Source organism: Paralichthys olivaceus, chromosome 19 (assembly GCF_024713975.1).
Source record: "Paralichthys olivaceus isolate ysfri-2021 chromosome 19, ASM2471397v2, whole genome shotgun sequence".
Classification (NCBI taxonomy): domain Eukaryota; kingdom Metazoa; phylum Chordata; class Actinopteri; order Pleuronectiformes; family Paralichthyidae; genus Paralichthys; species Paralichthys olivaceus.
In genome coordinates this window covers 12,586,584-12,599,384 of record NC_091111.1, presented here as the reverse complement: position 1 = coordinate 12,599,384, position 12,801 = coordinate 12,586,584, and the positions used below count along the sequence as shown (strand labels likewise).

The 12,801-nt window shown below is 45.0% G+C and overlaps 1 protein-coding gene across 10 annotated transcripts in view; it reads left to right on the top strand.

The window, feature by feature from the left end:
- Window positions 1-12,801, top strand: part of sash1a (SAM and SH3 domain containing 1a) — a 214,274-nt gene that overhangs the window by 195,185 nt on the left and 6,288 nt on the right. For 8 of the 10 annotated variants that reach the window (XM_069515468.1, XM_069515466.1, XM_069515464.1 and 5 more), the window contains 9 exons: window positions 1,658-1,793; window positions 2,200-2,621; window positions 5,197-5,271; window positions 5,473-5,616; window positions 7,198-7,330; window positions 8,189-8,358; window positions 8,544-8,753; window positions 11,025-11,175; window positions 11,593-11,721. In XM_069515468.1, coding sequence (XP_069371569.1) covers window positions 1,658-1,793; window positions 2,200-2,621; window positions 5,197-5,271; window positions 5,473-5,616; window positions 7,198-7,330; window positions 8,189-8,358; window positions 8,544-8,753; window positions 11,025-11,175; window positions 11,593-11,721 — 1,570 coding nt within the window. Of the gene's footprint in view, window positions 1-1,657; window positions 1,794-2,199; window positions 3,177-5,196; window positions 5,272-5,472; window positions 5,617-7,197; window positions 7,331-8,188; window positions 8,359-8,543; window positions 8,754-11,024; window positions 11,176-11,592; window positions 11,722-12,801 lie in introns of all 10 variants that reach the window. The other 2 variants (XM_069515463.1, XM_069515465.1) reach the window with 2 other exon arrangements.

The following is a 12,801-nucleotide window of genomic DNA, read 5'->3' as shown; positions in this document are numbered from 1 at the left end:
TTGTGCGGTTGTGGGAACTGTCCTAAAAGTAATTTGTGTAGTCAAATGATAATTATGCCGTTGGAATTGTTGCGTTGACCTTGTTTTAGATTGTAGCCTTTCAGCCTGTTTGATTCATGACCTCATTTGTTTGGGTTTCTTCCTGCCTCTCTTTTTCCGTGTTTATGTGGTTGTTCCCTTGGATGTTGTTCCCGAGGGGTGGTTTAGAACGTATAAGTCATTGTCACCTCTTTAACATCTCCTGTTGCTTTTCTCCCTCCGCCACACACAGAATAGAAAGAAAACCATGGGGACAGTTGTTGTCCTCATGTATCCGAGTCATGACAAAGTGATGTATGAGACACGGTTTCTTTATAGTTCTCAAAAGTAGTTTGAGATAGAACGGACATTGCACGATGCCACACAGATTAATGTGTCGTTTCCTTTTCCGACTTTCCGATGATTAGTCAGGTTCTCCAACACTCACGCGCCTGCAGGAACCAAAAGGTCATGGGTGCCATCAAGTATTTGCGGACAATGTCAGATTTGTTTGCTTCAGCCGAGCCACGGTTGTTAACATCATCCGTACTGTGTGTCAGCAGCCTTCGAGCCAGAGCTGTGGTCTGAACTGGGCAACAGCTAGAAAGCAGTTTCTTTCTTGTTAGCGTCAGAGCTGCAGGAGAAGACTGGGTTTTATCAGACGGAGAGCTAAGCCCCCGAAGACCTGATCCGTCTAGGGGTTGTGTATGTGTGCGCATGTGTCCCTCTGCAAGCAATGCAGTCAACCTTGACTGTGGAGCTGGCGGCGTGTGACCGGAGAAGCTGCGTTGCTGTGGAAACCAATAGCAAATAGGGCCAAATTAAGTTGTTTGAGCACCATTATAATGACAGTGGTTTCTGCCAAAGCTCAGCTCAGCTCGTCGCCATCATCGCATCGAGGCCGTGGCAGGAACAGACGTACAGAGGAGTTTCTGTGCTTGTGCGCGTTCATGCATGGTGGGCTTGGACTTGTGGAGTTTGTGTGTGTGTGTGTGAGAGATTGATGAAACTCATTAATCATTCTTGTTTCCACTCCACTTCCACTGCAGAGAGAGTTTAAATGCAGTGGCCGTCAAGTGAGGAAAGACAAAAAAAGAAGCTGCTGACACCATAACATACGATCACTGTCCTCTCATTTACTCTGGAGTAAACTGTCTCTGAAGGAAACATTTCACCAAAGAGATCATTCACTGTGATCCTGATTCACTGTGTCATTCAGCTATATCCATTTTTTGACATTAAAGTGTCATGTGGTTCATTATGTCAGAACATTTATTTTCTGCGTTCATCATGAATACGACCTGCACACATCGCAGAGCGCCACCATCCCGCCAACCCTCCATTTCTCACCCCACTAACTTTGACTCCATTCTAAACAACGCTCCCATCTGTCGCATCATAACAGCGTTCCTGAAATTGTGGATGTGTCAAATGTTTGTGTCTCATGTGAAATGAACAAAACTAAATCGTACATTTCTGTTCTGTCAACCCTGCTTTCATGAAACGTTGCACTGAACTCTAAAGCTGATTTTCCCTGTTTTAACCCTGTTTTAATTTTTTTTTTTTTTTTTTTTTACACATGTTAGACTGTCTGTCCCTTTATATTATATCATCCCTCCTTCTTTCTCTCTCCCACCAGTCTCGTGAACAGTCAGATGATGAGCAATCAGAGGACTCTGTGAAGTTCAAGCGTCTTCACAAGCTGGTTAACTCGACACGCCGGGTCAGGAAGAAACTCATCAAGGTGGAAGAGGGCAAGAAACATGGCTCTGAAGGTTTGTAACCATTAGATCATTAATTCCTTGTATTTATCTTACAGGTCAACATAGTTTAATTCAAGACATGTCAGTATTTGTGTAAACCAGTCATGTAATGTATTGTATTGTATTTCATCATTAAGGTTTCAGTGCTTGAAAATTAAAAACATAAGTTTAAAGCTCTAAATTAATAAAGTCAAACAATAATAATGTGTTTTTGTAAAGTGATGACTGGGCTTGAAGGATTTATTTTTTGCTTTAGTCTTATTTTCTTGTCTGTCATAGGTTTTGCTTGATACTCAGACTTTAAGAATGTGTTTTGAAATGTTTGCTGCGTAGCTGTGGTTTGTGAAACCACAGAATTGTCATGAGACTGCAGAGAATCTGATGTTTAAATCCTTGCGGATGTTTTTGTCTGGTTTAGATTTTCTGAATCTGGACGGGCCTCCCACCTGTGAGGACAACACAGCTCTGTACACGGGGGTCCTGAAGAAGCCCCCTCTGCCTCAGGAGGCCTCTCTGCCCTCCCTCACCCAGGATCAGCTGTCTCTGGATGGAGACACAGACAGTCTGACCACCTCCCCTTCCTCTAGCAGCTTGGACACCTGGTCCGGACACAAGCTGGTCAAAACCTTCAGCAAGTCTTCCAGCACCCACGGTCTCATCCGGCCCCCCAGGAGGACTCCAGTTGGCTCTGGTGGCCTGGGAGGTTCCATCTCCGGCGTTGGAGGGAGTGGCTCTTCCTTCTCAGAGTTGGATGGCTGTGGATTGGACGACGAGGGCAAACTGTCTCGCTCCACGACCGACGGCGAGATGCGGAAGGCCTTGAGCTCCATCTCCCATGGGGTAAGTAACAACGAGGCTCTCTATGCCTACTATGGCCTCACCAAACCTCGTCCCAAACCCCACTCCCAGTCTCGCCTCCTGATCTCCCTGGATGACGGCATAAAAGGCAGCCCCAAACACCAAACTGCCAACCGGCACCATGGCAGCTGGACGCACCGGAAACCTGACCCCAACTACGCTTACTCCACCAAGCACCTACTCTACCAGCGCTCGCGCAATCCCAAGACCCCTGTCTCCCCCTTGTCTGTCACCCCCTCCTCCCCTTCCCGCTGTGATGTAGCCAAATCAAAGGGTTTTGGAAGCGGGGGAGGGGGCTGGGTGTTCCCCTCTCGCAGGCTGCGTGGGCGAACAGCAGTCAGTGAGCTGAACATCACCTATGTGGTAGAGCGGAGCCTTTACGGTCACCTCAACTGGGCCCAGCTGGTCCGCCCGGTTACCCTCAGCCGCGCTGAGCGCTGTTGTCTTTTGGAGGAGGACCGTGAGGCGGACAGGAAGTGGGCGGCCAGCGTGGACCGCTGCACCAAGCGTGTACTCTTGCGCATCCAGCAGAAGTCTGTGAGTTTGGGACCGTGAGGTGTCAATCGGCCGCCTCGTGTGAGCAGGACTCTGTGTTCTTCAAAGTTGCAGAATAGCTCAGAGGTTAGAGTTGAAGGTGCAGCAAACATTCACAACACAAACACACAGGACAGGTCTTCCACTCTAACGTTTAGAAACTTCCACATCAAAATATTGCAGCCGTACTCATGCACTGAAAACACAGAGAAGTCACATATCCATCACAGAGCCTACAGCCCCGAGCGGGAAGTCTTCTTCCTTGACCTTTCAGTTAATGTCTTTTGGCTTCAAACCTTTTTACTCAGGCTGAAAATGAAATGATTACGGGATGTGCAGTGCCCCACTTGAGATATTAAGTTACGGCGGAGGTTTCATAAGTGCCTTTTAATAAATGTCAGATCCCCGAGCACAAGCACTCGCACAGTCACACTGATCCCTGTGGGCAGAGGAGATGTTGCATGAGCTCGGAGCCGCTCATCCTCAGAACTGCACAGCACGCAGCCTCAGAGACTCAATGAATGGCCTTATTAAGTCAACCGCAGTGACTGATGCGTCTCTACACTCAACTTTCAAATTGATATTACAAGGCTGAGCCATGAAAGAGCGGAAACAACAGAAAAAACAGGTCAACTACATCTACTGATTAATATTTATACAACAGTGAATATAAGAATATATAAATGTTAAAAAGCACGAACCAAGGTCTGTACTTGTTCCCAACTTATCGGTACATGTAGCGACACACACTCTAGGTGGCGATGTAGAGGAGCTATCCTGCAGCTTTGAGGGTACCTGAATCCTATCGTGTAGTAGTGAAATCACTGGAGGTCGCTCTCATCCAAAGACTCTCCGAATCCACTTTTTTCTGTTGTTGCTTTTCGTGTTCTTCTTTTTTGGCCCGTGCCTCTATAATTGCAGATGTGAAATTTTTATTTTTCGGTTGTTTTTTCTTTTCGTTATAATTATCGTCGAAAGGCTTTTTTCTTTTTCTGGGTGCATGTCCATTCCATCAAACATCACCATCACATTGGACGTCTCTCTCTTCTCCAAACTGTGCTTTTTTTATCTCCTGGGAAGTTGTGATGTGGACTGCAGCTGTGGACATCTAATACAGAGACACTTAATTTTCTTCTCACGTGGACGCTCCTCATCCAGGGGAATCGTGGGAGTTTAGTCGAGTAGTTTAAATGTTTGTGAAGCAAAGGAGAAATGCCATGGAGTGTTTTTATGGCAGATATTCTATGTGCATATGTGTGTCTACATCTTTGTGAATGACCGGATGCAGATCTTGGGACAGATTCAAAAAGTAGATTAGCGATAAAATCCTATTTTCTTGTCCCCCCTCTCATGTCACTTTATGTCTTCCCCTTATTGTGACCGCTGAAGTCTGGAAAAAAAAAATCTCTGCGCCCCACCCCTGTCCTCTCCAGAAATAATACGCTCCCTTTAAAAAGATTCCTGAAGAGAATAACACATTGTCAGTCTATATGTTGTGCATGTTTGCATACTCAGCCCAGCTTTGCATTTCTCACAATTAACCACAAAACGAATCCCATGAGGCTGAGCTGTAATGAACACGCAGTATTTTCACTTGTAAAAGCACAACTATATATATTAGCTCGACCACATCAAGTAGACGTTCATTTTGTCCTATATTTTCTCCAGGGATTCGAGTTTTAAAGAAGCGCGTCGTACTCCGACTGCGAGTTCTGCATGGTCAATGTAACCGCTCATTTTCCAAAAAGGCCACTCAGGCAGTTTTAAAGAAGAACTCATATAACGGTTTGTGTTACATCATGTCTGTTGGCTGTCCACAGTCCCATATGACATCATGCCCCCACATATGTACAAGCCATATACCCACGTCCATTAATCAAACCGCTGCCGGTGTCCCGCCAAGCATGAATCATCGTGTGTTGACCCTCGTTGGGTGTGGATTGGGGGGGGGGGGCTGATCTACCGTGACCTCTTTTGAGCTTGACTCATTGTGACTCTGTTTTGCCCCCCCGCCCTCTCGCAGAGAACGTGCAGCTTCGGAGGCTTCGACCTGTCCAACCGCTCGCTCCACGTGCTCAACACGGGCTCAGAGGCCAACGTAAGTGCTGGCAGCTTGTAAAATGAGGAAAGGCTGCGAGGTCTCGCTAAATCACCTTATCTCCTCTGTTCACTCCTTTGTTTTTGTAATTCCCCCCCTTTGCCCTTTGTCTTCACCCGTTCAATCTCCTTCCGATTCATCCCCATCACTCGCTCCTTCCTCTTTGTTCATCCTTGTTTTTGTTTTTTCTTCTCGTAACAGAATAAAGAACAAGAAGCTATATACAGAGAAGTGGTCAAATCCCCCACGACGTCCCGGATCTCACTGGGCAAGAAGGTCAAGTCGGTGAAGGAGACGATGAGGAAACGCATGTCGAAGAAGTACAGCAGCTCCTTGTCCGAGCAGGTTGGACATTTAATACTTTCCCTTGATATAGGGATAGGGTACGTTAAGTATGTATAACAAAGTCAGACCATAACTTTGTTTAAAACCCAGCAGCAAACACAATCTACACATTGTGTTTCATCATTTGGAAAAGTGAGCCAAGCACAGCTGTAAAGAAATAAAAGCTCCCAAGTGTTCTGCAAACATTTAGAGGAAGTTTTGCAGCGTAGGCCACACACTCAGTCCACGGGCTGTGAGTGGGCGGGGGGTGTTTGTGTTGGTTACAGAATAAACACGGAGCACTAAAAACATACATTTGGATTCCTCCCTTTGCCGCGCTGTTGCTGGGCCCCGCGTGGACGGGGTGTGGTCGACAGTTCGCACTGAGCTCATGCAGAAGAAGTGTCCCGCGGGCTCGTTCTTAGCAAATGAAGACTTTAAGTGCGAGTGTGTTAAATGGCCGTCTCATCTGCTCTGGCTTTAATTTTTCTGGGCATCCAGTGGCTCCACCAGCTGCCTCTTGATGACACCCAACGAAATATGTCATTAAGGGACGTCTTTCCGTGGCGGTGGTCTCAATGTGTGACCCACATTTCCTGGCGTGAGTCACGGAGCCATCGGGCAGGAGAGAGCAAAGAAAAACTGACAGTCATGTCATGATGTCTCGAGCATGGTCATTTTATAGACCACAATGCCACCTAGTGGAATACTAGATCAAATAAAACATGTACAATAGATGTGCATGAGACATGTTTATGGATGTTGCTGCTTCATTATTAGAATTAAATCAGACATTTAAAAGAAAACTTTTAATCCAGTTACTAGTTATTTAATTAATGCAGAACAACCCATTGGCCCTTGTGAGTTAATAAATTACTTTAACAGGCAGATTAAATTCTGTCATTGCCTCCATAATTTGATGTAATTCCCCTTGAAGTAAGTTATTCCGACAGGACATTAGACAGTGAGTAAACTCAGAAATCAGTTCCAGCAGAAAAGAAAAACCTCTTTATTCTGAACGACTTTATTGGCTGGATGTTTTTGTTGCCTCCTCTAGCGCTCCCTGATGTCACTTCACCACATGAAGGATATGGTCACTTTTCAAGTGTCTTAATGCAGAACTCACATGGTCGCATGACCAGTGAAAGTTTTATCGTCCACTGTAGCAATTTCTGGCTGCGGAGGAAAACTGAAGCGACTCCAGAGAAAAGGATGAGGAGCAAAAAACCACAGTGGTCGTCTGTGTAGAATTAAGAGCTTTATGAAGGAATGTCTATACAGCACTGATTCAAACCCTCTTATTCTTTGAATGAAAATATCAGAAGAAAATATTCAGAAGGCCGCTAGAATTTGTATTGAATCAATACAACTGATAAAACTGCATGATCACAATAATGTTTAAAACTCCGTTTTTTATGTGTATATCTCTTTAAAACATCATTAACAATAAAAAAAATACAATCCCTATCCTGCCTCCCACTTTCCTTATCTTCCCACGCATGACAAACTCTTAATCCCACTTTCCCATCACATATTTCTGTCTGTTCCCTGTGTCCATTCATAATCCATTCTCATCTCTCCCTCTCTCTTTTTGTCTTTCAGTCCAGTCCGGACGGCGCCCCCGGTTCCCCTCAGTCCCCTCAGCCTGACACCGACTCTTTGGAGAAGCCAAAGCTCAAGGCCGGAGGCTCGGTGGAAAGCCTGCGCAGTTCACTCAGCGGACAAAGCTCAATGAGTAAGATGAGAGTTTTTATTCTAGAGAAGACATGCAGGTTTTTGTCAGATAAGATCATTCAGATTTTGTGAATAAGAGAAAACGTAATCAGGATTGGGGTTTTTTTCAAGCCTCTTTTTATTTTCCCTACATTCTTTGGCATCACGTAGCTCCTGTAAACGTATGAATGAAAATCTGAAGATTCAAATATCCTCTCAATACAAAACACCTGTAACTTGTACAGTTGCATATTTCAAATCCAGACAGATGATGTAACCTCTATGCTGCGTCTGGCATTACATGTAGAGCACTTACGATTTTTCTGGCGTGAATTCCATGAGTTCCTCTGTTGATAACACCCAGCTCCACCAGCTGCCTCAACATGTGTCGTGAGTTTTCCAAGCCTGTTTTCATCGTCTCAGGTCATCTCAGCCAATTACATCCTCTGATTACTTCAGCCTGGTGTTTGCGTCACATCTTTGTGGATACATTTCCCCTCCGCTGTTTTAAGTTTAGAGTGAATTGAACGCTTGGCCGACTCGAAGCGATTCGGAGCCACAGAACAGCCGGACAAACATGCGGCAATGATTAGGTCAGAAGTCTTGCCTCTTTGATTTCCACACGTCGACGTGATTCCTGCACCGATTGTTCGGACACTTAAATATGCAGCAAATACTCCGCTTCTCCCAGGATGTGCAGCACACGTGTTTAAGACCCAGTTAAACTCTTGACTGAAACAGAAACTGACTCAATCTTGAGTCGTGAATCTACTTGAGGAGCCATTATACATTAAACCGTGACAATGAGGAGATGTTCTGATGACAGTTTCACTCTGGATCGACTGTGTTTTCTAGCTTCTATAAACGTGTCTCTGTCCAGGTGGTCAAACGGTGAGCACCACCGATTCATCGGCCAGTAACAGAGAGAGCGTGAAGTCGGAAGATGGCGATGACGAGGAGCCGCCGTACAGGGGACCGTTCTGCGGTCGTGCCAGGGTCCACACTGACTTCACCCCCAGCCCCTATGACACGGACTCACTCAAACTGAAGGTAAAACACACTCGGGGACATAGAAATGAATGTGCACAGCTAGTTTATAATCACGTATTTGAAAAGTCAGTAGTCACAGTCTCTGTACCTCTTAATATCTATTTGTATGTTGTTGTAATTTTCCAAGCTAGTTCCTGTAAAAGCCAAACGATGGTTCATTCTTTGATTCTGAATTCTTCCTCCAGCGCGGCGACGTGATCGACATCATCAGCAAGCCGCCCATGGGAACGTGGATGGGCCTGCTCAACAACAAAGTGGGCACCTTCAAGTTCATCTACGTGGACGTGCTGAGCGAAGAGGAGGAGAAACCCAAGAGGCCCGTGAGGAGGAGGAGGAAGGGCCGACCACCCAAGCCCACCTCGGTGGAGGACCTGCTGGAGCGCATCAACCTCAAGGTAAAACACCAGATGTGTTCGGTAAAAACCAAATACAGCAGGTTGGATTTATAGAATCGGGTCAGTTCACGGGTTTTCAATGGCAGCACAGTTGAGTATTTACATTGATTCTGTTTAAACTTGGCAGAAATCAGTGTATTTTCCAAACCCCTCGCACATCTGACACCTCAGCCAAATAACGTTTGTCTCATAGCCAACAAACTCCAACAAACAAGCCACCTTTCATCTAGACCTACACATGATGCGTCCCCATTTAGAGAGCGAGAGACTTTGTGGGTCATTGTGTTTTATCTCTGGCCAGCCTGGAGTCCAAGGCACAGATTAAAGATTCCTGTTACAGCACAAGCTTTCTACGTCCCTGTAGTTGCCAAGTTGAGAGAATTGCCTACTGACTTTACCCGCAGTTCGCCTTTCATGCACAACACAAGCGACGTGTTCACATTATCAACAAATCCTCTGCAGGAGGCGAGAGGTGAAGCAGACAGAGGCAGGAAGTGACGTATTAACTCTTCTGCGTAGATCACGTGATTTTTTTTTGCAACACCGGTGTCGACTCTTAATCACCAGAAAACTCACCAGAAAACTCTCCAGACATCTTCATCGATGTCTTCCACGTGTATGACAGCACTTTTTCACCAGGAGATATTTCTTTTCTTTTTGTTTTGTTTTTTCATTTTTGCATCTGTCACACATGCACCCCCTTCGAAGAAAGTGCATGTCTGAAAGCAGCTCAAGTGGTCTTTACTTGTCTCAGTAAGAAATGAATGAGCAGAAGAGATGAGATAAAAGAAGACGTCTGTCTAGATGAAACTTAATGTCTTTTCTTATTTCACAAACAAACCAGCCATGAGCTATAGAATAAAATATACATAATTCAATAGTCGTTTCTTCAATAGCTTCATTTCTAAAAAAAGTATATTTTTACTGTTATGGTGCAATAGTTCTTCACAGTAGCTGAATTTATTTGGTTCAAAGAATATTATGAGTTAATATTTTACTTGTTGTTGTAGATCAACGGAGGAAGAATATTTGTTATGGTTTCATCTGTGTTTGTTGGTTAGTTAGCAGGATTGTGCGAAAACTGCTCGATGGATTACCATGAAAAAGAACCCATTAAATTCAGGTGTGGATCCAGATCAGGGGCTCGATCCGAGAATTATTTTCACTTTGTTAAAAATGACGAGATATGTTTTTTGGGGCTGTTGGGTCTTGGCATAGCTCTGGACTGAGTGCCTTTCTAAATGTAAATGTTGAAGAACTTTTGGTTAAACTGGAGAGCCGGATTTTGAAGCGCACGTCATCAGTGCCCGTCTGTAACCACCGAAGTGTAAATCTCCACACCCCTGTAACGTCTGGCCCGGCGGACCGTCTGCCAAATAACCTCTGGATTTAGAACGTGTTTAGCTTTTCGAGCGTCTGAAAGGACAAAAGATGCAGCGAGTGAGAGGAGCCGGCTGCCGGTGTTTGTGTTAGTTGGTGGTCCTTTGTTTAGTCTTGCATCATCCAGCAGGAATAGAACAGAGACTTTCCTGCCACTGGACTCCACGCTTGTAATTGATGGTCTCGCTGGTGACACACAGTCTATCTATGTGCTCGGCCAACAAAGAGAGTGCAGAGCCCAGGAATATTGAAAGTGGAAGCACGTGTGAGGGAATGATAGCGTCAGCTGAGTGTGCACTCACACAGGGCGTCTCCACATTTAGATCGCACCGTGGTTCCTGTGTGTGAACGTGTTTGTGTGTAAAGCTGTGTCCTCTGTGGTTGAAGGGTTATTTTGATGCGATGGTCTCCACCTTCAGTTCTTCTTCACGTTCCCACATGTCTTTGCTCCTCGTCTGCCCTCATCTATAGAAAAGCTTGGGATTGAAGCCACACACTCTGTCATTAGTTAAATGCATGCAGCTAACTCACCAAGTCAGGTTTCTGTGCCGGTCAACTCGACAAACTTTGTGCCATGTTATATTTGAGGGTGATGACACTTGAGGCAGCCATAACTGAGTTAGCCACGGTTTAACTTGATTACATGCTATCTAAAAATCAGCAGTTTGGATTTGCTTCACCAGTGGTTTTTAAAATTCATAATGTGGAAAGGAAATCAAGTTTTCCTCTATTTGTACTTGATGTTTTTGAGAATGCTCCTATCCTGACGTTTCTGTCACTCGTCCCACGACTCTGATCCAAACTGTCTTTTTCTTTACTCTAGTGTATTCTTTCTTCAGTCTTCAGACTCCGTCAACTTCAAACTCACACTCTGTGTTTCTGTCATCTCAGGAGCACATGCCTACGTTCCTGTTCAACGGCTACGAGGACCTCGACACGTTCAAGCTGCTTGAGGAGGAGGACCTGGACGAGCTGAACATTAAAGATCCTCAACACAGAGCCGTACTGCTCACTGCTGTGGAGCTGCTGCAAGAGTATGACAGTAAGTACACTGAACACACAGGTATTGTGGATGCATTTGTGGAACACCTCAAACCCCCCCTGGCTTTTTAAAAATGTAAGTATGGTGTGTATTTTGATATTTTAAATTCGGTTATTCAAAGTATTTATTGAGAATTCTCACTAAAGCTGAGAAAAACAAATTTGTAGAATGAGCGTTTCATACGGAAACAAAGACGTCACCTTGAAACCTCAATAGTTTGCGGTAATATAACTGAATCAATTGTTCCAGTTCCTTTTTATGCTAAAAAGAAGCCAAAAGTGTGAAAGCAAATCAAAGCCAAACTTCAAAATCTAATCAAAAACCAAAGGGATTTAGTTTCTGCATGAAAATCATAACCATTCAATCTCAGTACAGTTTGAGAATGACGCCATTCTCTGTGCTTCTCTGTGATTTCAGGCAGCAGTGATCCGGAGCGCAGCGGCCTGTCGGGCTCCCAGGAGAAGCTGCTCTCTGAGGGACGGGGCCTGGTGGGAGACTCCCCGCGGGACTCCGGCTGCTACGAGAGCAATGAGAACCTGGAGAATGGTAACGATAGCTTTGCTTAGTCTAGACCAGCATTACCTGAGGACCACAGGGAATTAGCTCAGCTGAGGCCTGTGTCTAGCAGTGACTCCTTTTTTTAAAATCTTTTCTGGGCTCCCACCCCCGCTCCATCTCTTGCTAAACTTCTGCATTCTAACAATCTGCCCATCGCACGCCTCTGGACCAGCATCTGCCAATCAAACCGCTCCTCTCTCTGCCACACCCCTCTAGTGGGTGCTGTGGAGGAGGAGACCCTTTGCCATTTCAAACCTTCTTATCTTTTCTATTCTTGCTCTTCCTTCACTCCGATTTCTTTGCTGCTCTTTCCATCCTGTAGGCATTCTGTATCATCAGCGCCACAGTCTGCTTGTAACTGAAAGGGAGCCAGGCCCCAGACCACTAAGCCTAGTCCACCCCACATTGCTGGGGGAACAGAGGGAGAGACCCTCCCCAATGTACAGAACTGTTCTGCTGAGAACAAACTCACTGCCCAGTCACGGACTCAGATTCTCAGCTCCCCCGCCTGTGGGCTGGAGGCCGACAGATGGATACCAGGAGGACGATAATGGGCTCAGAGAGTATTTTTGTTAAATGTTTTTAATTTAGAAAAAGAGCTTGAGAAGCAGCATGTCAACAAGAAATGTTTGTTTGCAGTGGTGATTCTTTAGGTTTTAAAAGAAATGTCTGTAAGTCAGGTAAATGATTCACTTCACCCTTTGAATCTCTAAAGAAGTCACTCTCCTTGTGTTTATAGTGACCATATTGCACAAACAATCAAACAGTATGTGCCTAAAAAAGATGTGGATGAAAATATTTTTAAAACTGTAGTGCATAGATTGTAAGAGTTCTGATCATAGATCGAGGTGATTATCTGTGAGATTTGTTTTGTTTTTAGAGTCTCTTCATACGACTGTGAGCTTTCTCCTCCGCTACAGAACATTCTTTTTATTTTAGCAGCTCCATAACTCATAAATCACTGCTTTGTCAAATCTTGTCTTTCTTTCTATATTTGTCGGGCTCCAGCGTAACAGCTGGATTTCCACCGTTGTGTGTGTGTGTGTGTGTCATTCAGGTTCAACATTA